Source organism: Leucopleurus acutus (assembly GCF_964270905.1).
Source record: "Leucopleurus acutus genome assembly, chromosome: X".
In the NCBI taxonomy this organism is placed as follows: Eukaryota; Metazoa; Chordata; class Mammalia; order Artiodactyla; family Delphinidae; genus Leucopleurus; species Leucopleurus acutus.
In genome coordinates this window covers 11268209-11292767 of record NC_139148.1, presented here as the reverse complement: position 1 = coordinate 11292767, position 24559 = coordinate 11268209, and the positions used below count along the sequence as shown (strand labels likewise).

The window sequence follows — 24559 nt, the reverse complement described above, 5'->3', positions numbered from 1 at the left end:
TTAACCTTATGGGGATTCCCTTGTGTGTTATTTGTTGTTTTTCCCTTGCTGCTTTTAATATTTTTTCTTTGTATTTAATTTTTGATAGTTTGATTAATATGTGTCTTCGCGTGTTTCCCCTTGGATTTATCCTGTATGGGACTCTCTGTGCTTCCTGGACTTGATTAACTATTTCCTTTCCCATATTAAGGAAGTTTTCAACTGTAGTCTCTTCAAATATTTTCTCAGTCCCTTTCTTTTTCTCTTCTTCTTCTGGGACCCCTATAATTCGAATGTTGTTGTGTTTAATGTTGTCCCTGAGGTCTCTGAGAGTGTCCTCAATTCTTTTCATTCTTTTTTCTTTATTCTGCTCTGCGGTAGTTATTTCCACTATTTTATCTTCCAGGTCACTTATCCATTCTTCTGCCTCAGTTATTCTGCTATTGATCCCTTCTAGAGAGTTTTAAATTTCATTTATTGTGTTGTTCATCACTGTTTGTTTGCTCTTTAGTTCTTGTAGGTCCTTGTTAAACGTTTCTTGTATTTTCTCTATTCTGTTTCCAAGATTTTGGATCATCTTTACTATCATTATTCTGAATTCTTTTTCAGGTAGACTGCCTATTTCCTCTTCATTTGTTAGGTCTGGTGGGTTTTTGCCTTGCTGTTTTATCTGCTCTGTGTTTCTCTGTGTTCTCATTTTGCTTAACTTACTGTGTTTGGGGTCTCCTTTTCGCAGCCTGCAGGTTCGTACTTCTTGTTGTTTTTGGTATCTGTCCCTAGTGAGTAAGCTTGGTTCAGTGGGTTGTGTAGGCTTCGTGGTGGAGGGGACTAGTGCCTGTGTTCTTGTGGATGAGGTTGGATATTGTCTTTCTGGTGGGCAGATCCACATCTGGTGTTGTGTTTTGGGGTGTCTGTGGCCTTATTATGATTTTAGGCAGCATCTCTGCTAATGGATGGGGTTGTGCTCCTGTCTTGCTAGTTGTTTGGCATAGGGTGTCCAGCACCGGAGCTTGCTGGTCATTGAGTGAAGCTGGGTCTTGGCATTGAGATGGAGATCTCTGGGAGATTTTTGCTGTTCGATATTACATGGAGCTGGGAGGTCTCTTGTGGACCAGTGTCCTGAACTTGGCTCTCCCACCTCAGAGGCACAGCCCTGATGCCTGGCTGGAGCACCAAGAGCCTTTCATCCACAGAGCTCAGAATAAAAGGGAGAACAAATAGAAAGGAAGGAAGGAAGGGAGGGAGGGAGGGAGGGAGGAAGGAAGGAAGGAAAGAAAGAAAGAAAGAAAGAAAGGAAGGCAGGAAGGAAGAAGATAAAATAAAATAAAGTAAAATAAAATAAAGTTATTAAAAATAAAAAATCATTATTAAGAAAAAATTTTTAAAAAGTAACAAAAATAACCCCTAGAAAAACCCTGGACAGAACCCTAGGACAAATGGTAAAAGCAAAGCTATACAGACAGAATCACACACAGAAGTATACGCATACACACTCACAAAAAGAGAAAAAGGGAAAAAAATATATGTATCATTGCTCCCAAAGTCCACCTCCTCAATTTGGGATGATTCGTTGTCTATTCAGGTATTCCACAGATGCAGGGTACATCAAGTTGATTGTGGAGATGTAATCCGCTGCTCCTGAGGCTGCTGGGATAGATTTCCCATTCTTTTCTTTGTTTGCCCAGCTGCCGGGGTTCAGCTTTGGATTTGCCCCGCCTTTGGGTCTTAGCATTGAGACAGAGATATGTAGGAGAGTTCTCGCCGATTGATATTACATGGGGCCGGGAGGTCTCTGTGGTACAATGTCCTGAACTCGCCTTTCCTACCTTAGAGGTTCAGTCCTGACACCCGGCTGGAACACCAAGACCCTGTCAGTAACACGGCTCAGAAGAAAAGGGAGAATAAAAGAAAGAAAGAAAAATAAAATAAAATAAAGTTATTAAAATTAAAAAAAATTATTAATGTAAAAAATTTTAAAAGGAAAAAAAAGAAGAGAGCAACTCAACCAATAAACCAAATCCACTAATGATAACACGTGCTAAAAACTATACTAACATAAACATAAAAATCAGAAACTAGTCAGTTGCATACAGCAAATCCCCCAAAGTCCACTGCCTCAATTTTCAGATGGTTCGTTTTCTATTCAGGTATTCCATAGATGTGGGGTACCTAAGTTGGCTGTGGGGATTTAATCCACTGCTCCTGAGGCTTCATAGAGAAATTTCCCTTTCGCTTCTTTGTTCGCACGGCTCCTGGGGTTCAGCTTTGGTTTTGGCCCTGCCTCTGCATGTAGGTCACCGTCGGGCGTCTGTTCTTCACCCAGATAGGAGGGGGTTGAAGGAGAGGCTGATCAGCGGGCTCTGGTTCACTCAGGCCCGGGGGGAGGGAGGGGCACGGAGTGCGGGGCGAGCTTGCGGCGGCAGAGGCCGGCGTGACATTGCACCAGCCTGAGGCGCGCCGTGCGTTCTCCCTGGGAAGTTGTCCCTGGATCCTGGGACCCTGGCAGTGGCGGGCTGCACAGGCTCCCAGGAGGGGAGGTGTGGACAGTGACCTGTGCTCACACACAGGCTTCTTGGTGGCGGCAGCAGCAGCCTTAGCGTCTCATGCCCATCTCTGGGGTCCGTGCTGATAGCTGCGGCTTGCGCCCGTCTCTGGAGCTTGTTTACGCCGTGCTTGGAATCCCCTCTCCTCGCACACCAGGAAACAAAGAGGGAAGAAAAAGTCTCTTGCCTCTTTGGCAGCTCCAGACTTTTTCCCGGACTCCCTCCTGGCTAGCTGTGGCGCACTAGCCCCTTTTAGGCTGTGTTCACGCCGCCAACCCCAGCCCTCTCCCTGCGCTCAGAATCGAGCCTCAGCTCCCAGCCCTGCCCTCCCCGCCCCGCCCCGCCCCGGCGGATGAGCAGACAAGCCTCTCGGACTGGTGAGTGCCGGTCGGCACCGATCCTCTGTTCTGGAATCTCTCCGCTTTGCTCTCCGCACCCCTGTTGCTGCGCTCTCCTCCGCGGCTCCGCAGCTCCCCACCCCTACACCACCCGCAGTCTCCGCCCGCGAAGGGGCTTCTAGTGTGTGGAAACCTTTCCTCCTTCACAGCTCCCTCCCACCGGTGCAGGTCCCGTCCCTATTCTTTTGTCTCTCTTTATTCTTTTTTCTTTTGCCCTACCCAGGTACGTGGGGAGTTTCTTGCCTTTTGGGAGGTCTGAGGTCTTCTGCCAGAGTTCAGTAGGTGTTCTGTAGGAGCTGTTCCATGTGTAGATGTTGTTCTGATGTATTTGTGGAGAGGAAGGTGAACTCCGCGTCTTACTCTTCCGCCATCTTGAAGCTCCTCCTCTAGAGGTGAATATTAAAAAAAATTTTCTAATGTGGGGAGCACACCCTGCCTCCGAAAATGATATGGTATACACTTTGATTAGACATGATCGTTTAGCTTAGGATTTTCCCCCAAGGTGCCGCCCATCCCACCATATGTAGCATTGGGGCTCTTCCTAGGACACTTATGGGGTCAGGCCTGTCTTTGGGAGGCATTTTAGCCTTACTTTTAGAGGAAGAGAATTGAGACCAATCAAAGTCTTTGCCTTATTTATTTGGAAAGAAGCGAGCAATAAGATAGAAATAGTGTTTTAGGAAAGAGGCACAAAGCATGGCACTAATCTTGCCAAAGCTAGGAATTGTGTAGCTTCTTGCCTAGTGTAGTGCAATTCATAATAATAATAATTTTATTATTATCTGTTAGTTATTGGGAATTTACGATATGTTAGACACCAAGCTCATGGCTTTCCTTGCATTTTTCTCGGTTCATCCTCTTAAAACTCTATGAAATAGGAGCTACTCAGAAAAATCAGGTAACTTATCCAAGATAGCCCTGTTGATAGGTGGCCGAGCTAGTCTTTCTATCTCCAAAATTCATGTGTTTAGCCATTCTGTGATATTCTTCTCTATGGAAATGATTCAATATTTGAATTGGTTTAAAAGGGTATAAACATCAACTTAGGAATCCATGTCTTCCTGAAAATTTTATGAAGGATACCTTTAGTTAAGGAAAATCTACAAGGGCTAAGATGAGTTACCTCTATTTCACTGGGGTTCTCAGAATTGTTTTTCATCATGGAACTCCATTCCTGACAAGATTAGGATGGATAGGTGGACAGATTGGTCTTTTAAATTGCTTTTCCCTTTGGTATTTTACGATTACGCAGTGCTCTTGGAACTTTTCCATATCTCATATGAAGTATCCAGTATTAGATTCTGCTCGCAATGACTACTAATACTTCCATGTCTCCATTTCCCTGTTTCTACAATGAGAATAATGTACTTTTTTATTTCTTCATGGGGATACTATAAGCTACTCTTATATTACAACAAAAATATAATAGCTATGTAAATGCTTCAAGTTTATGAGGAAGACCAGAAACAAAAATCCAAGTTACCATTGTCATCTAAATTATTTACATTGTAATGCAAAAATGGAAAGACTCATAGCTTCTGTGGCACACTTAGCTTTATTGAAATTGAACAAATATTTTTAATAACCCCTTTTACAGCACATGTAAAATTTAATTTTTTCATTATATTTTTTACAGGTTGTCTTTTATCTGAGTAAGCAAAAATACGTCTTTTTTTTTTTTTTTCTTACTTAAAACATGTAGCCAGGATTCAAACCACGTAGCTCTGGTACCAAAAAGGCAACAGGTTATGAAAATCACAGTACAATTTTAAAATTCTTTAAGTTAGTTAAGGATATTTCCAACAATATTCACTTGGATTGACAGTAGAAATCATGGGTCAGTTGACATTAGGACTAATAGTTACACCTACAATGAGAGCAGAAATGGGAAGTTCAAGCTAATATGAGCTACACCGTTCAGGGCACATCATCTCCATAAATACTGTGGCTGAGAGGCTGCGACGGCTAAGTCACACTTGAGTACTTAATTGCACGTAAATATAGCGAAAGTGAAAAAAAATGTAGTGTGCTAACTTGGATCTAAAAGAAAATGGGCATTTATTTTTAAGAGGACATACGGTCAAATCAATTTCACAATACACAATTCAAATCCCCAAATTACATCTAGGAAAGAAAAAGAGTATTAAAATGCACACCTACACGGACAGTAAAGTATAAACTTGTTCTTTGTGATTGGTATTTATTTTTTGTTGTCGTTTTCTCGATAAGTAGAAATTATTTATGACCCACAAAAAGATTCCTCAGGTGAAGCACTAATTACGGACATCGTAAAGAACGTAGCTCAGCAGGCTTGTTTTAAAAACGAGGCAGCATTTTCCTGAAAAAGTTTGGTCCTCAACTCACTATAGGCTAGTCACGATGGTCAGATGGTAAGCATTTTCCTTTTGTGTGTGTGTGCGCACGCATGTGTGTGCACGCACACGCGTGTGTTTAAGCTGTCTTTTCAGTACCAGAATTAGCCAAAACCAAACCAAACCAAACTGAACCAAAAGACAAATAGCCCTCAAGTACTTGACTTTGCATATCATGTCTATTTAATGCATCATCGGAAAGAGCAGTGCTAAAGACTGTGAAGGGAATTATGCTCACGTGATTCTGCAACACCGTAATTTTGTGCAAACCTTTTCCTTCATTGCCCGGATAACTTATCTTTTTTCATGTAGGTGCCAGGAAACCCGCCCCCATGATCCTCCCTCCCCCCTCCCCCAGTCTTCTCCTCTGTCAAAGTGATGTAAAGACAATTTCACTGTGTATTTACAAGCACAACAGTTAGGCAAGAAGGTCCCAGGGTCTGAAGAGCACATCTATTTCTTGTGGACATCTTCATGCCGAATGATCTTGTATGTGATCCAGTAAAAGACGTTGAAAATGAGGAAGGCCAATGGGAAGGCAGCTCGAGAAATCGTGTCAATCCTTTTTGCCCGGTCTACAAACTTCTTCTTGATGGCATCTGCATCTTTGGGGGGCTGTGGGAGCTGGCTGGCAGGTGTGGCCTTGACAGCCGTTCCATCCTTCACTTGAAGGCAGTGACCCATCCCGTAACCACTGAAATTAAAACGACTTTCACGAGTAACATCTTCTTCCTGGAAGAATAAAGACAGGGAAAGCACAGATAGGTTGTCAGTCAAATCAGATGGAAGGTGCTTAAAATTCTTCAGAAGTAAAAGGATAAATCACAGTTAACTGGTCGTGTGGAAGGCTTTCGGAATGGGGAGTTGTCTTTCAGTTTCAACTCAATTATTCATGGAACAGATACAGTTCATTAACTTTTCTGGCTGAGAAATTAAGTGTAAGAATAATGACTCCGTGGTCATTTTAATTAATTAACAAACAGAAATACCTACACTATACTCAGCACTGACTGACGTTCCCAAATTCTAGTTTATTGATCCACAGCTTTGAATAGACTGTTTTAAAGCTAAATCTCCAAATCCCAGTATTACACTCTAAATCTAAGAAGAAGACTGTTCATTCATTCACTCACTCATTCATTCATTCACCCATTCTTTCATTCAACAAAGCATTTACTGAATCTCTGCCCTGTACCTGGCCCTGAGCCAGGAACTTCTGGTATTGTGGCTCATTCATAGCCCAGTCCCTTCCGTTAACATTGGCTTTAATGTTTGTGTTAGATCTAAGATTAACCCCTTAAATGTATAACTTTTCCTCTCCAGCCCTCTAGTTCATCTCAGTTATATAGCAGACATTAAATATTCAGTGTTTGGAGTTGAATATTTCTACCATGGTTAGTTTTTCTAGTGTCAACTTTTTACGTTGATTCTTTGGCTATTCATATCTACCATATGAACATACGTCGTTTTAGCTGATGTCAGTGGTTTTTTTGTGTTATTTCTACATGAATTAGATAAAAGACTGAAAAACTGTAACCTTATGGTGAAGAGCAAATACCCTACATAGAGACAAATGTATGGAATTTGGGTGCGTGGTTGGGTTGAAAAGATGGGATTGAAATGACCTGCTTAATAAAACTCTAGTTCTAAATAGCCATCGATTGAATCATCAGCTTCTGCATCTAGATTACTGTTTTCTACAATACTGTGCCACCCCTTTGAAACACCAAAGACACTGCACTCTTTATCTTGCTAGAGAAGAATATTATATTAATTAATTTGGTTATATTTTTCCAAAAGACAGTAAAATTTGGTATTAATTTTATTTCATCAATGTTTATTGCATGTCAGTTGTGCCTTCACACATATAAAAGATATACTGAATGAAGGACTTTTAAAAATTTTATTGGAGTATAGTTGGTTTACAATATTGTGTTGGTTTCAGGTGTACAGCAAAGTGATTCAGTTATATGTATATTATCTATATATCTATATTCTTTTTCAGATTCTTTTCCCTTATAGGTTATTACAAGATATTGAGTAGAGTTTCCTGTGCTCTACAGTAGGTCCTTGTTGGTTCTCTATCTTATATTTAGTACTGTGTGTATCTGTTAATCCCATCCTCCTAGTTCAACCCCCCCCCGCCCGCCACGTTTCCCCTTTGGTGACCGTAAGTTTGTTTTTGAAATCTGTGAGTCTGTTTCTGTTTTATAAATAAGTTCATTTGTATCATTTGAATGAAGGACTTTTAACATAATATTAATGTGAGATAGCCCAACTGTAATCCAAATGGTACAGCAAGGACAAATTTAGGTCAGGAAAATCAGGCCAAAGCTCTTCTAATAAAATAACTGTAAAACTACTCCTTTATAAAACCATCTTCCCAGTACTTTTATGTATATGAGATTGTCCTGCACAAGTTGGTTCAGGATACTCTGTCTCATTTGTTAACAAAATGTAATAAGGATTTTTCATTCAACAATTAACTGTTGAGTGTTGAGTCTATGGCGAGCATTTTGCTAGATGCTGGGAGACAGTTGATGAAGTTGGACAAGAGCCCTACCTGCATGGAGCTTTCAGAACCCAGTGGAAGTGGCCAACCTAAAGGCATTCTCATATAGGGAAGCTGGCTAAGAAAACCCAGGCAGACATTAGAATACTTCCATGTACTCAGCTCTGTAAGCTCTGTAATGAAGACTTCAGCTGGACTCAGATTCAAAGAGTAAATCTGGTTTCTTTGTCTAAAATGGGAATGATATATTTTATGGGTGCAAAACTTTCAAATACGTGAAATATTTAAAAATGTGGACTAAACAGATATATTAATCATTACAGCGTCGTTGGAAGACTTATTAGCAAGAATGTTGGAAGACTTATTAGCAAGAATGGAAGCACACAGGTCACTAGGAGGAGGGGACTTGTTAGTCACATGGGTTATAAGCAGTCTTATTCTTCCTGCCTATTACTAACTGGTAATTAGATCTTAACCAGTGTGTGGGAGAAGTAGAAACGGTGTGATTTGGTTTAGTTAGAAGATCCAGACTAGGAATTTGGCTGTTTGGGTTCTAGCCTGGCTCCACAGGTTATAAGCTGTGCTGATCTGAGGCAAGATATTTATTCTCTCGAGGGCTCAGAGACCTCATGCCAAACTGTTGAGTCTGGACTAGGTCTGTGGGTCTCAGCTTTGGCTGCTAGGGAAGCTGTACAAGTATATGTATGCTTGCCTCTCCTCCCAGCCTCTTCCAGATCAACAGAATCAGAATCTCTGGGAATGAGAGCTGAGAATCCATATTTTTTTAAAAATCCAGTGACTCTAATGCAAAACGTTGGAAACCAGTGGCCTAGATCAGCTCTAATGTCCAGCTCTAACCTAGTCTATGTTATTAAGTCTAATATAACTTTTCAAGTGGAAACAATCCCTCAAAATACATTTCCCCTTATCTGCCTAAATTTACTGTGCTGTTTTTCCTTTCCATATCTGTAGAATCTTACAAATTGCTGTTCTCACCTCTATAAACACTTAGAAAGTCATGAATAAGTGTATAGTTCACTGCCTGAGTGAGATAAGATTCTTTTAAATTTCCTGGGTCCCTGAAGAAATAGAAAGAGTAGTTGGCTAGTAACCTGTTTTTAGCACATGAAACAAAAGGAAACCTAAATACACACATCCATGTTTCTTTTCAGACTGACTCATTCATTTAATTTCTGTGGTCTTTCTTCACATACTGTGAATGGACAGCTGAAGAGATTAACTCATTCATTAACTAGCAGAAGCAGAAGAGAATACCAGGTTAGGTTACTATTATGTCGTACATTGCCGTGCAAACTGTGGGCGCTTAATAAACGTTTGTTGAATAATGAACAAAGGGAATTTTAAGAGAGTTTCTCTCTGCTTGAAAATACTTTCACCATTCATTCAACAGTATTTCAAATTATGCTTCTGAGCATAGTTACAACTAATTAAATCAATTCTTTAAAATTCTCTACCACAAAAATAAATCTGTCACAGGTAGAATTTATCCATTTAATTTTTCATGTGCAGGAGATATGAATGCTAGTTTAAGGGTCTTCTTATTTACCATTATGATTCATTCAATGCATTTTAAATATAGAACCTTAAATTACCCACATCAAAGGGTATGGTCTTGATTCAGAAAACATAATTGCAACCAATTTGAATTTTTGTGTTATAATGAATGACTAATTGCCTTTGTAGCAGGTTCAGAATAAAAACGTTATGGTAATGTGGCAAGATTCCTACATGAGGGCAAAGTGGAGATGAGCTTGAGTCATGGATAAACTGAAGCTAAAATAAAGAACAATCTGTAGGCACAGATTAGTTGAATGTATTCACAGGGACAGTCGGTGTAATCCTCTCAGTGAGGAAAGAATTGCAGGCATATATTCTCCATTTCTTCTAATTAGCCAGAAAACCAATTACTTAATTATTGCTACTGACCTGCCACCTTCAGTATCTTTGAGCAGTAAATACTTCTAGCTCACTCTGTTTTGTTTTTCACTGATTAAATTCCCACAGAAAATGAATCATCCAGTTGAAGTTTCAGTACATGCAATTTCTATATCCCACTTTGATAAAATCTCCTTAAACCCTGTCTGCTGTAAGTAGGAAGCACTGCCATGGTGCTATGCAATTCATTGGACACTTATCATCTTATTTTATCTTATCCATCAGTTTTACTTATTGTAAAATTCACCCATTCCTGTGTTTGGAATAACTCTTGTCTGGATGTGAAACTGAACCTAAAGCTCACCAGAATTGCATCGTACTGAATTGTTTAAGCAAATAATTTCAATATAATTAAAGAATATAGGATTTATACAATGAAAGATTTCCGTGGGACCCATATTTCCAATTTTTCTTTTATGTCCTAGAAAGGAGGAAATAAAAGGACTCCTATAAACTGGGGTAGGGGAAAACTCTTTCCATCCCATTTCTCACCCAGATTCTTTGATTGAATCTTTGCCCTTCTACTGGAATAGGAAATGGCCCAGTTGGAACTGAAGTTTGCAGTGAGCTTCAGTCAATGCAAGGACATTATGGAGTCTCCAGCCCTCCTTAGGAAACAGTGTGAGTCCAAACACAAGTAGGTTTTTACCAAAAAAGTCCCCTGAGCAAATGAAGGCTGGGTGATGCTTAATGGTAGCCCTGCTTGGGCTTCCTAGCCTTGGGGAGGAGGGATGGCCTTGAGAAATTCTCAATTCTTTTTTTTTTTTTGCGGTACGCGGGCCTCTCACTGTTGTGGCCTCTCCTGTTACGGAGCACAGGCTCCGGACGCACAGACTCAGCGGCCATGGCTCACGGGCCCAGCCGCTACACGGCATGTGGGATCTTCCCGGACCGGGGCAAGAACCCGTGTCCCCTGCATCGGCAGGCAGACTCTCAACCACTGCGCCACCAGGGAAGCCCTGAAATTCTCAATTCTTATGGCCTCAGTTTTCTCCTCTGTATCATGGGGGCTTGGGAGTAGATATGAATAATAAATAGATATCATGTATTGATTATAATTATATACCATGCACTTAAAACCACAGTCAGTCCTATCACCAAACCATCCCTACAAATCAGATGGTTTCAGAGGAAATTGAGACAGAGAGAAGTTATGTGGCTTCTTGAAGTTATATTGCTAATAAATATTGAAGCTGAAATTCAAATCAGGTCTGTCAGATCTCCAAACTGTCTGATTCCAAAGACTCTGGAAGTCTTTGGTTTTTATGAATTTGTCCCTAGCAAGCCCCAAATGGCTTCCATTCAAGATTATGGAAGAAGAATCCCACTGAAATTTGTAGAACAACAGATCTGAAATAAAGTAAACCAAATATAACCCCTTGTTGCTTAATGGCATGTGGTGAAGTAAATTAAAACTGTCACAGTGTCATTTTGGGGAAGACAGTGAATAGCATTTTTTCCAAAAGAAAAGCAAATCAGTGGATCATCTCTTTTCAGTGCAGGATATCATTATGATTGATTTTTGAAGAAGAATGAACTGCTGGTGTTCATTTCTTGAGTGCTTGTCATTTATGTATTCATAATGCCAACAAATGATTCCTTGAGCACCTATTATGTGCCAGGTGTGTGGTGAGGGTACAGCAGTGAACAAGGAGATGAAGTCTCTTCTTTTTTGGAGTTTACATTCTAGTGGGGAAAACAGTAAGAAGTAGAGTAATTATGTGACACACACACAACTACATATTTATACATATACACAGATAAGACACCCCACACATTTGCACATAGACAAACACACACACACAGATAATGATGGAGGCTTTGAAGGAAAACAATCAAGGTAAGACCCTTAAGAGAGATGAGTGACAGAGAAGTGGATGTTTTAGATTGAGTGGTCAGAAGAGTCCCAAGGACATGCCAGGCACTGTGCCATTTGGCAGGAATCCAGTGGCGAGCAAGACAGATCAGACTCTTGCCTTCACGTGGTTCCCAACCTTGAGGTGAAGACAAACATTCATGGAAGCATCACATGAGCACGGAATTACTAGCTATGATAAGGGCTCTGAAGGGAAATTATAGGGTGTTAGGAGAGCGTATTAACGGGGGTCCAGGTCTAATCTGGCTGATAGGAGAAGCTTTTCCCTGGGGAAGTGATGTTTCGTTAGAGATCTGAAAAATGAGAGGCATTAAAGAGGGCACAGCAGAGTTGGGAGATGTCTGAGATAGGAAGGTTTGCTGCAATTGAGAGATGGTAGGATGGCTCGTGGAATGCAGAAGGAAAGTGGGGTGAGACACAGTTTCAGAAAAGACCAGGGGCTGGATCACATAGGACCCTGCAAACCGTGCTGTCGGTTTGGAGCTTTATCTTAAGAACCAAGGGAAGGAAAAGATGAATAAGACCTTGGGTTTGGGGAGGGGGTCATACAGAACCAAATACAGAATTATATGAGAGAGATTCTTGAGATATGTACAAAGGTTTATTGGAGCTCAGGTGGGCCTGAAGCCTTTAGAGTTGGTGAGGGTATGGACGGTAATGCTGCTGAGATATACAAGGCAACATGCAAATCATCTATGATCCCCCTAACCTGGAAAAGACTCTGTAGCTACCTGTTGGTGTTTAGAACTCATTTCCAACTTTCTTTTTTTATTATTATTTAAAATTTTTGCTTCCCAGTCATGTTAAAGAATAGGTAGACAGGGACTCTGGATTATGATAGCTGATTTCCACTAATGTCTTTACTCACCAAAGGATAAGCTCCTAGGAGTGTGCCCACCTCATCTCTGTAGTCCTCTTCCCTGGCACAGTGCTGGGCCTATGAGTTATTCAAAACCCGTGCTTGGCAAGATCCTCCTGATTCTGAGAACAGTCTCAGAAAGGACATGCTTCCTGGGGAAAGGGAGGGGACAGCGATTGTCTCCCAGCTGATTTCCCTTTCTTTGACACTTGCAGCCCTTTCTGCGGCCTCTGGATCAGTCTTGCCCAAAGAACTTCCATTCTATCCCTTTCACTGCAGACTCACTAGCCTTGGCATTGTAGAGGAGCAGAGGAAACACTGGGATAGAATCTAAAAGGCTCAGTCCCTCAACATTTTTGCTCTTCTATTTCCTCTTTAAAATGAAGAGATTAACCATTTGGCCATTTTCTTAGTTTGAGTATAGGACTATAATGCTGGCTAGTATATTGCCTTGATACTAATCTCTAGCTAGTTGATGTGTTTAAGACATTCTTCCCAACTGCAGACTAGACAGTATGCAGGTAAGGATCTTAAAGCCGCCTTCCTCCTGCTGCTCTCATGCCTTTGCTAGGGTTGGCCTTGTGGGCATGCATACTGTGCCCTCACTCGCCCCATTGCTTAGAAGGGTACTATACTTGGTTTAACGCTTTGCTGTAGCCATCTTGAAATTCATAATGATTTTTGAACAAGCACCCCACGTTTTCATTTTGCACTGGGTCCCACAGATTTTGAAGCCAGCCCTGCTTTCTGCTCCAGTGGAACTAAAGGAATGCCACTGGCCCATTGCTTTCATTCCTGGCTTAATACTTTTCAAGAGTTTCTCATCTCCTTAATGACCACTCCTAAGCTCCTTTGTGACATTCAAGGACCCCCTATGTCCTGTCTTATACCTGCTTCTCTAATGGGGTTTCATGGTCTTTGGCTTTATTCTTTGCATAGAATACTCCTCACCTCTCTTCACTTGGCGAGCTCCTGCATGTCCTTCAAAGCTCTACTCATCCCATTCAGGGTGCCTTTTCTCTACCCCTGAGCCTGGGCCTTGGGTTTCTCCTCAGCTCCTGTAGCACTGGGTCGCATGCCTCCATAATGGAACCTGCTGTCATCATAGTTTACATGTCGGCCTCTTTTATGTGACCTTCAAGTGGAAGGACCCACTTTTGCATATCTTGATCGCCCCAGTACCTAGAACAATACTTGGCTAAAGCTGCCTATGTTGAATATTATATATAAGGTAAATGCTTCTTAAATGAATGTTGGAAAAAAGTCTTCTGTGATATGAAAAATGATTTCCTAGCTTATTTATTTTATGGTTTATTTTTGCATATTGAATTTCTATAAAGTTAGGGCAAACCTAAGCTCAGCAGTGCCACTCAAGAACTGAGGTATTTATGGTCTATATTTGAAACACTGTCCATTTTGTCTGGCCCAGTGTTAAGCTAGTGAGCAGCCCAGAGAGCGTGAAAATATGTAAAATTAGATCCCTCTTATTAACAATCTTAGCAAAAAATACATGCTTCTTTGCAAAAAAAAATAAATAGAAGAGACAAAGACTCCAGAATACAGAGAAGTTGGTTTTCATTTATGCATCTATTTGCAAATCAAAATAATAAAACTAGGTAAATGAAAAGCCAGTATGTATTATATACTTGCAAGTATTTCACCAAATAAATGAGACCTTATCAGTTATTACCCACAGCAAAGACTAAGGAGTATTTGCATAATATTAAGGGTATTTGAATTCATATGCCATCCATTTGGGTTTGGTGAAGAGAGTAAAATTCCTATAAATCTACGGTCATCACCAAATATCAGTTTTAAGTCTTGAAATTTTAATTATTGGAACATTTTTCTTCACAAATCTCTTAAAACACATGAATACCTGCACTATGGTGCTGTGCACAATGTACACAAAATCATTACACAAAATCTCCTTCACGAAATCTCTTTCATTGCCTCAATCACACATGTTATTTTTACAAGCCTCTCTGTGTATATAAAAAGAAAAAAGCGGGCTTCCCTGGTGGCGCAGTGGTTGAGAATCCACCTGCTGATGCAGGGGACACGGGTTCGTGCCCCGGTTCGGGAAGATCCCGAATGCCGCGGAGCGGCTGGGCCCGTGAGCCATGGCCGCTGAACCTGCGCGTCCGGAGCCTGTGCTCCGCAACGGGAGAGGCCGCAACAGTGAGAGGCCCGCGTACCACAAAAAAAAAAAGAAAAAGAGGGGGCTTCCCTGGTGGCGCAGTGGTTGAGAGTCCGCCTGCCGATGCAGGGGACACGGGTTCGTGCCCCGGCCTGGGAGGATCCCACATGCCGCGGAGCGGCTGGGGCCGCGAGCCATGGCCGCTGAGCCTGCGCGTCCGGAGCCTGTGCTCCACAACGGGAGAGGCCACAACAGTGAGAGGCCCGTGTACCACAAAAAAGAAAAAGAAAAAGAAAAAGAAAAAAGCCAGCAAGGTTTCTTATTCGGGCCAAAGCTCACCTCCAATAACAGGCAGAAGATATGCGGGCAAGAGAGGACAAACAGAACTCAGCTGTGGTGTGAGCTGGGGTTCCAAAACTGCTGTTGCCCCAGCCCGCAAATGCCTTGCAGGGATTGGGGCATTGGGAATTGAGCTGGGCTAAGACTCCTAGTTATCCATGAAAACCCATCTTTCTTTCTTCTTCCACTGGTGGGTCTTTCTTGAGCTCCAAGTTGCTTAACTATGGCACTGTTGACATTTGGGACCAGGTAATTATTTTTGTGGTAGGGAACTATGTTGTATATTTTAGGATATTTAGCAGCGTCCCTGGCCTCTACCCACTAGAAGCAAGTAACACACACTTCCCCCACAGTCGTGACCATGAAAAGTGTCTCCAGACATTGCCAGATGTCTCTCGGTGGGCAAAATCGCCCGTACTTAAGAAGCCCTGCTTTAGCTGCTCACCCATGTGCGCCTGGGGAGGCTGTATTTTCTAGCATCCCCTGCACCTGTGTGGGACCATGCACCACATCTAGTACCAGGAAGTCTAACCAGCTGAATCTCCAAACCAGAATCTAGGCACCTCTTACCAGAGCCTCCACTCCGTGCTGAGCTGAGCTACCTGACAGTGGCGTATCAGAACCATTTCCACCAGAATTATAGTGATCACCTTCTACCTAATCCCCTGGCTTCTGGACCCTCCCTCCCAACAAGAAGATCTCTTCTCAATCCAGCAACTGGAGGGATCCTGTTAAAATGTGAGTCAGGTCAGATCTTCATGAGCTCAAACCTCCAGCGGCTCTCACCTCAGTAAAGTCCAAGTCCTTGTGATGTCCCCCCTTTACCTCTCAGAGCCCAGCTCTTGCTGCTTTCCCTCTAGCCCAGGTGTCAGCAAACACTTTCTGTAAAGGGCCAGGTAGGAAATATCTTAGACATCATGGGCCATCCTGAAGTATAGGTCCCTTTAATGCGTATTTTGAATCTAATTTCCTAAAGTGAACTATGTACTTCACTCTATTTTGGACCACACCTCACCTGCGGCACCCTATTTTTTAATAGACTGGAAGTAATTATCTAAAAATAATTGTTTGATTTTTGGCTCAAAATCTGTAAAGCAGAAATGTTTTCACTTAATGTCAGCTGCAGTCTTAGAGAGTAGTTCAGAAATCAGTTACATGGTTGTGATGTTTCGATGCCCAGAGGGAAGCAGTGCCTTGCAGATGGAAATTCTTTCCTAGTAGTCCCTGTCAAATCTGGTCTGGCCAGAATGCTCAGAAGACACACTAAATTCTAAGAAGCGTGAAGGTGAACACCTTCCATCTGGAGTATGAGCTGTTCGATGATTAGCGTAGTCTGCCATCTGTTCAGGGTACAAACAAAGTGAATGTTGAGACTGTCTACACAGTGCAGACTGGAGGGGACAGGTGGTCAGAGGGTGAGCCCACTGCCGAACTAAAAGGCGTAACAGCGGCAGCAGCAGCGCGTCATGTCAGGCATTCACTTGCTTTCTAACGTGGATGGCTGTGACTGCCAACTTCTTCAGACCATGAACATGCTTTGATCTCTATATATAACGTACACACTTGGTGTCAAAAAGTGGTTACTGTATGAGATGATCTGTTGCTCACCTGGCACTTCCAGTCCTGTAGACGTGCCTGCCTACGGCTGGGAAGAACTACATTTTCCAGAATTCCCTCCTTGATTAGTTCCAGGTGTGGGTTTGCCGGTGAGAGGAATTTGGGAGATTTGGAAGGTAGAAGGGAAGGAGAGGCCATTATTTTGGGGAGTCTCTGGGAGGCAGATGCGGCTGCTCTGTTAGACACAGCGGCATTACAGACCTTTCTGTGGTCTCCCATTTTATGATTCCACTTTGGAGGCCAGATATGGTAGCTTCTCAGATTTTCCTGTCCATACCTGCTTTTCCCCCCAGAGCTTCAGCTTAAAGTTCTGTCCTCTGACTATAGCCTTCCAGACCTTCCTTCCCCCAGTTACTCTCATATTTATATAAACCGTAATTTCTATAATAAACGCCTTATCCTAGTAGTGTGTATAGTGTCTCTGTTTTCCTGACTAAACCCATCCAGATACAGATATACAGGTAATCCAGGCTTACAAGTACAAAACAGCATCTTGATGCAAGTTACTGTAGTTTTCTTCAATTGAGACTTATTGAGCATCATAATGTACCAAGCATTAGAAAGAAGTAAGGGCACAAAAGACAGAGCCCTGCCCTTGAAGTCAGTGTGGGATTGGTGCAGGGGGCCTAGAACATGTGGACCAGTGGCTCTCAACCAAGAGTGATTTTGCCCCCCAGGGGACATGGGGCAACGTCTGGAGACATTTTGGGTTGTCACAATGGGGCAGAGGGTGCTATTGGCAACTAGTCGGTAGAGGCCAGGACACTGCTAAACATCCTACGATACGCAGGACGGCACCTCACAACAAAGCGTGAATTATCTAGCTTCAAATGTCAATAGTGCTGAGGTTGGGAAACCCTGATACAGACAGATGACTCCAGTATAATGTGATATCTGCTATGATAAAGGAATGTACAGGCCACGGGATACTATGGAAGAGGTGATGTTAGGCTAGAGTCATTAAAGGAAAGTTAGATGGTACTTTTTTTCTGTAATAATACCATGGAATGCACTGCTTCTGGAAGAATACATGAATATTACAGATATGTTACAGAAAAGCGAATGTAAAGGCAGCCTCGTTTGGTTCACTGAGCCTGCTTTTTAGTGCAACTACAGAGCAGCTCAAGGACACTTGTCTGTGCCATTTGGCCAGGTGTTAGTATCTTTTAATCTTCCTGTATCTTAATCAGGGAGGATTTGTTACAAAGGACAGAAACCTGCTCATGACAGCTTAAATGGGGGAATTTCTTTAGGAAATTACTATAAAAATATTGTAAGAAAATCTCTTGAGTCACCAAGGGTAGAGAAGCAGTGCCCTGTAAAGGTAAGAAGGCTGGATTCTAGATCCAGAACTCCTGGTTTCCAGTCTTGTCTCTGTCACTAACCAGCGTGGGAGCTGGATAAGTCACTCAGCTCTCTACGTGCCTCAGTCTCCTCTGCAGTAAAAAAAGAGAACAACGGCGTCTTCCTTTTAGGGATTTTGAAAGGATTCAGTGAGCTAATGCGCAATGAGGGCTTGTATCAGTGCCGGTATATAGTATGTACTCAGTAAATGTTAGCAACGATGATGATATTGGTGGTGGTGTAAGCAGGGCTACCAGTCCAGGAGCTCCAATAAGCAAGTCAGCAAACGAGATTATTCACCATCTCTCAGGGCTGTGATTCTCCCCCATTTCTGCTTTTCTCCTTTCAGCTTCCTTTACTTATGCATATTTCAACTGGGCCACCCCAACCTCAACCCTATGGGAACCTTTTCAGCTCAGGTCCTTACTACCATTAGAGCTTACTAATTAGAGCACTCTTCATTCAAATTCTTGAAAGAGAGAATGTCACTGATATCCCAGTTTATGGACTGTTGTACTTGAGTCATCGGATAGGAAAAGGGGTAGGAGATACAAACAGGACAGCTTGAGTGCAGGGTAGGGGGCAAGGGAACCCTTCCAGGGTGCTGAGTGTTCCTGAAAGCCCACCACACGAGGAACCATAGAAGGAACAAGAGAGGCTGGCCTTGAAAACAGATAAGCGTGGCTCATATAACAGGTGTTTTCAGAAGAGGGAAGAGCATCTGTACTAATGATTCCAAGGTTGCTGATCAAAAACAATTGGTTGACGTTACAGGGAGACAGAATTCAACTCAACATGCGAAAGAACTTTAAACAACTCTGCCTGAACGTGGAGCACAACATCTTGGAAGGTAACGAATTCCTTGTTGCTGGAGATATTCAAGTGTTTGATCATTTCTTGGAGATGTTTGCTATTGTAACATGCGGGTTAGTGGCCAAGATAACCATTTATGTACCTTCTAATTGTGGGAGTCTCTGGTTGGGTATGAAAATTGGTAAGGTAAGAAGTCCAGGAGGGAAAACCAAATTGAAGGTGTGACCCAAGTGAAGGAAAGATGTATTTAGTAAGCTGTGCCCTGCTATGACCCTCCTTGACCTCCTGGAAGTTTCTGATCACTTTGCTCCCATTTTGAGAAATCCTGCTCTAATGTGATCAACCCACAGCAACAGTTTGGTTCAGGTGTATTTTCTCTTTTGATTATTTTTGACTCGCACACTATTTTATGTCCTCATTTCTAAGGGTTTCATTTAAGCAGCAAGTCCCTTGCTGCTGTTATAATGTTGAAGAAGATTCTAATATAGAATATATAAAATATATAATACAGAATAATTTAAAAAACCACAAATAGTAATGTGCAACCTCATATTATGTAAACTAGTCACAGAATGGATGTATTTTTAGAGGTCTACACAACATGTTTGTGGAGGCCTGTCTTTATGATAGCCACTTTTGACAGCCTAGAGGCTCCACGCCATAATAGTACCCTTCCAAAGAGCCACTTCTTTCTTTCTCCTCTTCCCTCCCACTGCTCAGTTTCTGCTGAAAGGAGCTCAGAGGGAGAGGAGAAGACGCTGTTGGCTGTCAAAGGTTGGCGAGCTGTTCATTTCTGCAGGGAGCTCAATAAACTCAGGAACTGAGAACTCAGTCCACAGGATTGGATCTATATTCAGTCTTGCCCTTGATCCCTTCCTCCCAACTTTGAAAAGATAGGTTAACATCATGATGAAATCACCCAGGTGTGACTTGGAGAAGGCTTAGGAGGGTTGACAGAGGGGCAGTGAGGCGTATCCTGAGGAGAGAGACGTCCCCGGGCCATTACTTCATTGCTTTCTGCAGTTGCAGAACGAACACGTTTTCTCCAGGTGAAAAACTATAAACCTGCTTTCTCTGGCCGATCGTTATTTCTTTTGGAATTTGAATGATCCTGATAAGCTAGGTCTTCTCTGTTGAGTGTGGATGGACTGTAGGTTCTGTTTTAAAATTAACAGCGGACGAACACTGTAAACCATGAGGAGGCACTTTTCCTGTTGCTTCTTCCAAGGACATTGAGAGCAGCAAAGTGAACCGGAAGCACAACCTGTGCTCCATCCTTCGGGATTATTATTTAGTTCTGCCGATCATCTATGCCCCAGCTCTCTTCTACCTTCCCTGCAACCACTTGTTCACTAATACTTCAACTATAGCTTCTTATAGGCAACTCTTGCAAAAAAAAAATTAGGAAAAGGAAAATGGGAAAGAATGGAAGGGTTTTTTTTGTTTTGTTTTCCTTTTCCTTTTTTTTTTCGTTTTTCTTTTTATCTGTACTGCATTTCCAAGATCTCCCCTCCTCTCTGCTTCATTACTATGGTTATCAGATTTAAGATTTCAGACAGAAAGTTGTCTGCAGGCCCAGAGGGAAGATTGATTGCAGTAAACCCAGAAGACAGAGATTGGGCACAATTCGAAAATAATACCGGGATCTGTTGATCTAATTGTCAACCAGTCGAGTTTCTAATTAAGAGAGTGTGCGTGAAGGTATGTAGCACAGGACATGTGCTAGGCCCTGCCACTTCCTACTGAGCCCTAGACTCTACATGTATACAGCTTTTGTTTGATTTTAGCAATAAGGTAGCAGTAAATGCTTCCAAGTCCTCTAGAGCTTCACAGGAGAAGCAACTTTCTGTTACAAGAAATAAGCTTCAGTGATCAAGGATTCCGAATTCACTTTTCTGGTTATCCATGAACTGATCATTTGCCTCCGGAATAAACATGCAGATCCTGCTGGCACAGATTGCCAGCCCCTTTATAATCAGGCCGTAACAGACTGTTCGAGTTTCATTTTCCATCATTTCTCATGACATAACCTATGCTTTAGAAACTCTGTTCTCTCAGTGGCCCAAACTTTTCCACATCTCTAGGCCTTTCCATGTCCTGTTCTTCGTGTCTAGCGATTCTCTTTGACTTGTCTGCCTGCTGAATGACAAGTCAACCTTCCGTCCTTAGCTCACCTCTGTGTAGCAGTAGCCATGCCCTTTTCCTATCCTCTCCTAAATGCTTGCCTTTATTAGGTTGGAGTTGAATACTATAGTTGTGAGTCTCTGTGCACTAAACAGTGGGCGATGAAATTAGTCAAAATAATACATAGGATCGTTTTCAAGAGTCAGAGGACATTGTACATGAGCGTGAGGAGATACGTTTACATCAAGAGCTCTATTATACTAATCCAGGTAGCTGTCCATCCCTTTCCCCACAGATTTGTTGTGTGTTGGGCTAGAAGTCAGATGCCAGCGGGCTGGATCCTTAGGAAGACACAGCTCTGTATGTTTAACTGCCTCGTATAAGAAATGGCATGACTTCTGATGACTTAGTGCTGGCTGGTTTCCCACCTTCAGGCCACTGAGCTATGAGCCCCGAGTAGGAACCCACAATTCATTCAACATTTCTCAAGTACCTAGTATGTACCAGACAATGTGACAGGCTCTTCAGATTGAAAGATGAGTAATAGCCTTTGCTGGTTAGATTTCTGATGACATTTTCCTGCAGGTTTTTTTTTAAAAAACAGACGAAGGGAAGAGAAAGGAAATATTTGATGAGTGTTGGCTGTGTGCAAGGCACCGTGGTTCACATGCATAATCTTGCTTCCTCTTAATAGTAACCCCGTGACAAAGGGTTTATTAGACCCTTTTTACAGATGAAGAAACTAAGACCCAGAGTATAAGACCACGGCTCCACATCACTCAGCAGATATAGTACCAGCCAGGATTTTAATTCAGCCAGCTGGACGCCTGGCCAAAGCTCATTTCACTATGCCATGATTGTCTCCTATCTCTTTATTTTTATGATTTTAAGAGAAGAGGTGTATATTTTTAAACAGGACAGGAATTCTATGGCAGAATTAGTCTAGAAAAGTGTGCTATAATGAAACATGTTGAGGGGATATTTGGCTGGTATGAAAAAATCTGGCTTTATGAAAGAGATTTTTATAAGTTTTTTTTTCATCAACCTGTCCTCAAAGACTGGAAGTGTGAAAGAGCGTTTGTTGATACTATGATGAATTACGTCATCTACGGTCTGGCAGCCAGGAACTGGCTGTCTGTACGACATTTAGCAAACCTCAGAAACTCCCTGTGGAGATACCACAGCCAAACTCTCTTAATTCGAAGCATTTTGTTCTTTCCAGAAGTCGTATGACTATTTAGAACAACTGTTTTACTGTCATACAGGCGTGCGCAGTTCAATCCTGTTAACCACAGTGAAACTCCTCACCCTGGCATGGATTCTATTGGATGGCATTTCACATGGTCTCCTCCTCGCTCGTGTGAACACAGAGCTTAGAGAGGGCACCTTCTCAGTTATGGGAAAAGGTGTTGTGTAGGTTCCCGTTTGGCTCTCAATACCAGGTGATAATCCTAGACCACTGAATAGCTAGAGCTGCTCTTAGGAAAAACAAAACCAACTGACAATAAGCAACACAGGATTAAATTATTCTGTATGACTGAAATCTTTCATAATTAAAAATAAATAAAGTTACTGAAAAAGAGAGCAGTCATAGCGATGAACTTAGCGTTCCTCATCACATGAAAATTAATTTTATTTAGCGCCTTGGGGCATTTTCCTATGCCTTAATAGCGTGCCTTATTTTAGACTGTGCATACTGCAATATGTGTACATTAAAAAAATGGACTGTTTTGCAAGATGTTCTAGAGCAGCATTTCTCAAGCTTCAGTGTGCTTGTGAATCCCCTGGCGAACCCTGTTATAATGCAGATTCTGATGCAGTAGGTCTGGGGTGAGACCTGAGAGTCTGCATCTCTAACCCGCTCCAGGTGATGCCTGTGCTGCTGGTCAACAGGTGCATTTTAAGAAGCAAGGATCTAGCAAAGTAGTTCTCAAACTTGGCTACACCTTGGAATCAGCTGGTAAAGATTAAAAAAAAAATCAAGATGTTTTGATTCCCACCCCCACAAAGATGGCCTTAATTGGTCTGGGGTGTGGTCTGGGCATGTGGAAATCTTCAAAAACTCCCAGGTGACTATACTGTGTAGCCAGGATTGAGAACCTTACTCTACTGCATTATCTTGTCTCTAGAAAATGTGAGGCCTCATTTCTGATGCGACTTTTGTTGCTCTTGAATAAATCCAACAGCAGACAGAGTGCAATGAAGTGGGAACATTCAGTAACTTAACCTCCTCATGTTACACTTGTGTCAACTTCTTGAAAAGCAATTAAATTATATGCCCAACAAAGTTCATACTCCTGTTACCAGGACAAAGAACCATATTTTGGATCCCCTTTTTTTACTATCTGGTATAAATAGAAGCTTATATAGAATAAAAAGCTAACTTACTAAAGAGGAAATTCCTAATTAGAAGGTTTTTCTGGCTCTTCTTTTGGGTTGTATCAGTTCTAATTATTTACTCCTCACCTGAGTAGTATCTTTGTAAGCAGATTGTAATTATGAAGCTAAACTTTTTTTTTCTCTCAGAAGCCTCAGCCCTCTGTGTGTCTCTGTCCCTGAGATCAGGGTTTCTTAACCTTGGTACTGTTGACATTTGGACCAGATGGTTCTTTGCCGTGAGTGCTGTGTCCTGTGCTTTGTAGGGTGCTTAACAGAATCCTGGCCTCTACCCACTTAATGTCAGTGTCACGGAGTCTCTCCCCCTCACCCCCACCAGGATGCCTCCAGACATTGGCAGTGTCCCCTGGGGCAGGGGAGAACTAGCCTCTGCTTGAGAACCACTGCTTTAGATCAAAGGACGTTTCCATGTCACTGACTCTCGCTTTCACCCTGAAAGTCTCAGTGTGGGAAGCTCTCCAGGTTCATCTATTGCAAATGAGAGGTATACTATCAGCAAGATAGGACGACACCATTTTCTGGTGAGCATTGAACGTCAACTTCAAGAGTGGAATTTTCATTACCTATGAAATAGAATATCTAATTCTATTTTATTTATTCACCATAACACGATGATATTAGAATACCTTACACTTAACATTCCAAGACGAAATGAAGTTTACAAGTGCCACTTCCTCCTTGGGAACAGCCCCTCCTCGTCAGCTGGGAGTATTTTCCCTTCCTAGGAATTGCCACGACTCCGACTATATTATGGTTCTTAACATTCTCTATTCCATATTAGAAAATTTTTGCATTTAATTTGTTTTCTTATTGATCTCTGAAGCTGCATGGAGCCAGTTTCAAGCAGTTTTCATAGCCTCACTCTCCGTTACCAAAACATAACTCTGTACAAAGCAAGCGTTATAAAAAATATTTGTTAATCAAATGAATTCTAGGGCTGTCCAGCAGCTTAGAGCGAACACTAAGAAAATGGCCCATTTCTTTATAACCGCTTCAGCGCAAAGCCAGGATCGTTTATTTTGTAAATGGTTGCTCTTGCTTTTGATGACCATTCATCAGCCAGATGGGAAGTAACTGCAGCTTCACTTAAGCGTTTTGTCCTCAGGTGAGTTTATTACAAACAAGAATACTATTGAGAGAAGACAAATTAATATTGTGCTTAGTAAACCCACATCTCTTTAATTTAATGTCAGAGAGGCACCAGCCTTCTCTCATTTAGTTTGATCTTTTTATGAGAATCCAGCTCTGTTGAAATAACTACAGCTTGCATCATCGTGAAGAATTCTACAG

General features: G+C 42.0%; 1 protein-coding gene across 2 annotated transcripts in view; it reads right to left on the bottom strand.

Moving 5' to 3' along the window:
* Positions 1-5745: 5745 nt before the first annotated feature.
* Positions 5746-24559, bottom strand: part of GLRA2 (glycine receptor alpha 2) — a gene marked incomplete at both ends in the record, with an annotated part of 196246 nt that continues 177432 nt past the window's right edge. For both annotated transcript variants that reach the window (XM_082864461.1, XM_082864460.1), the window contains one exon: positions 5746-6024. In XM_082864461.1, coding sequence (XP_082720587.1) covers positions 5746-6024 — 279 coding nt within the window. The remainder of the gene's footprint in view (positions 6025-24559) is intronic.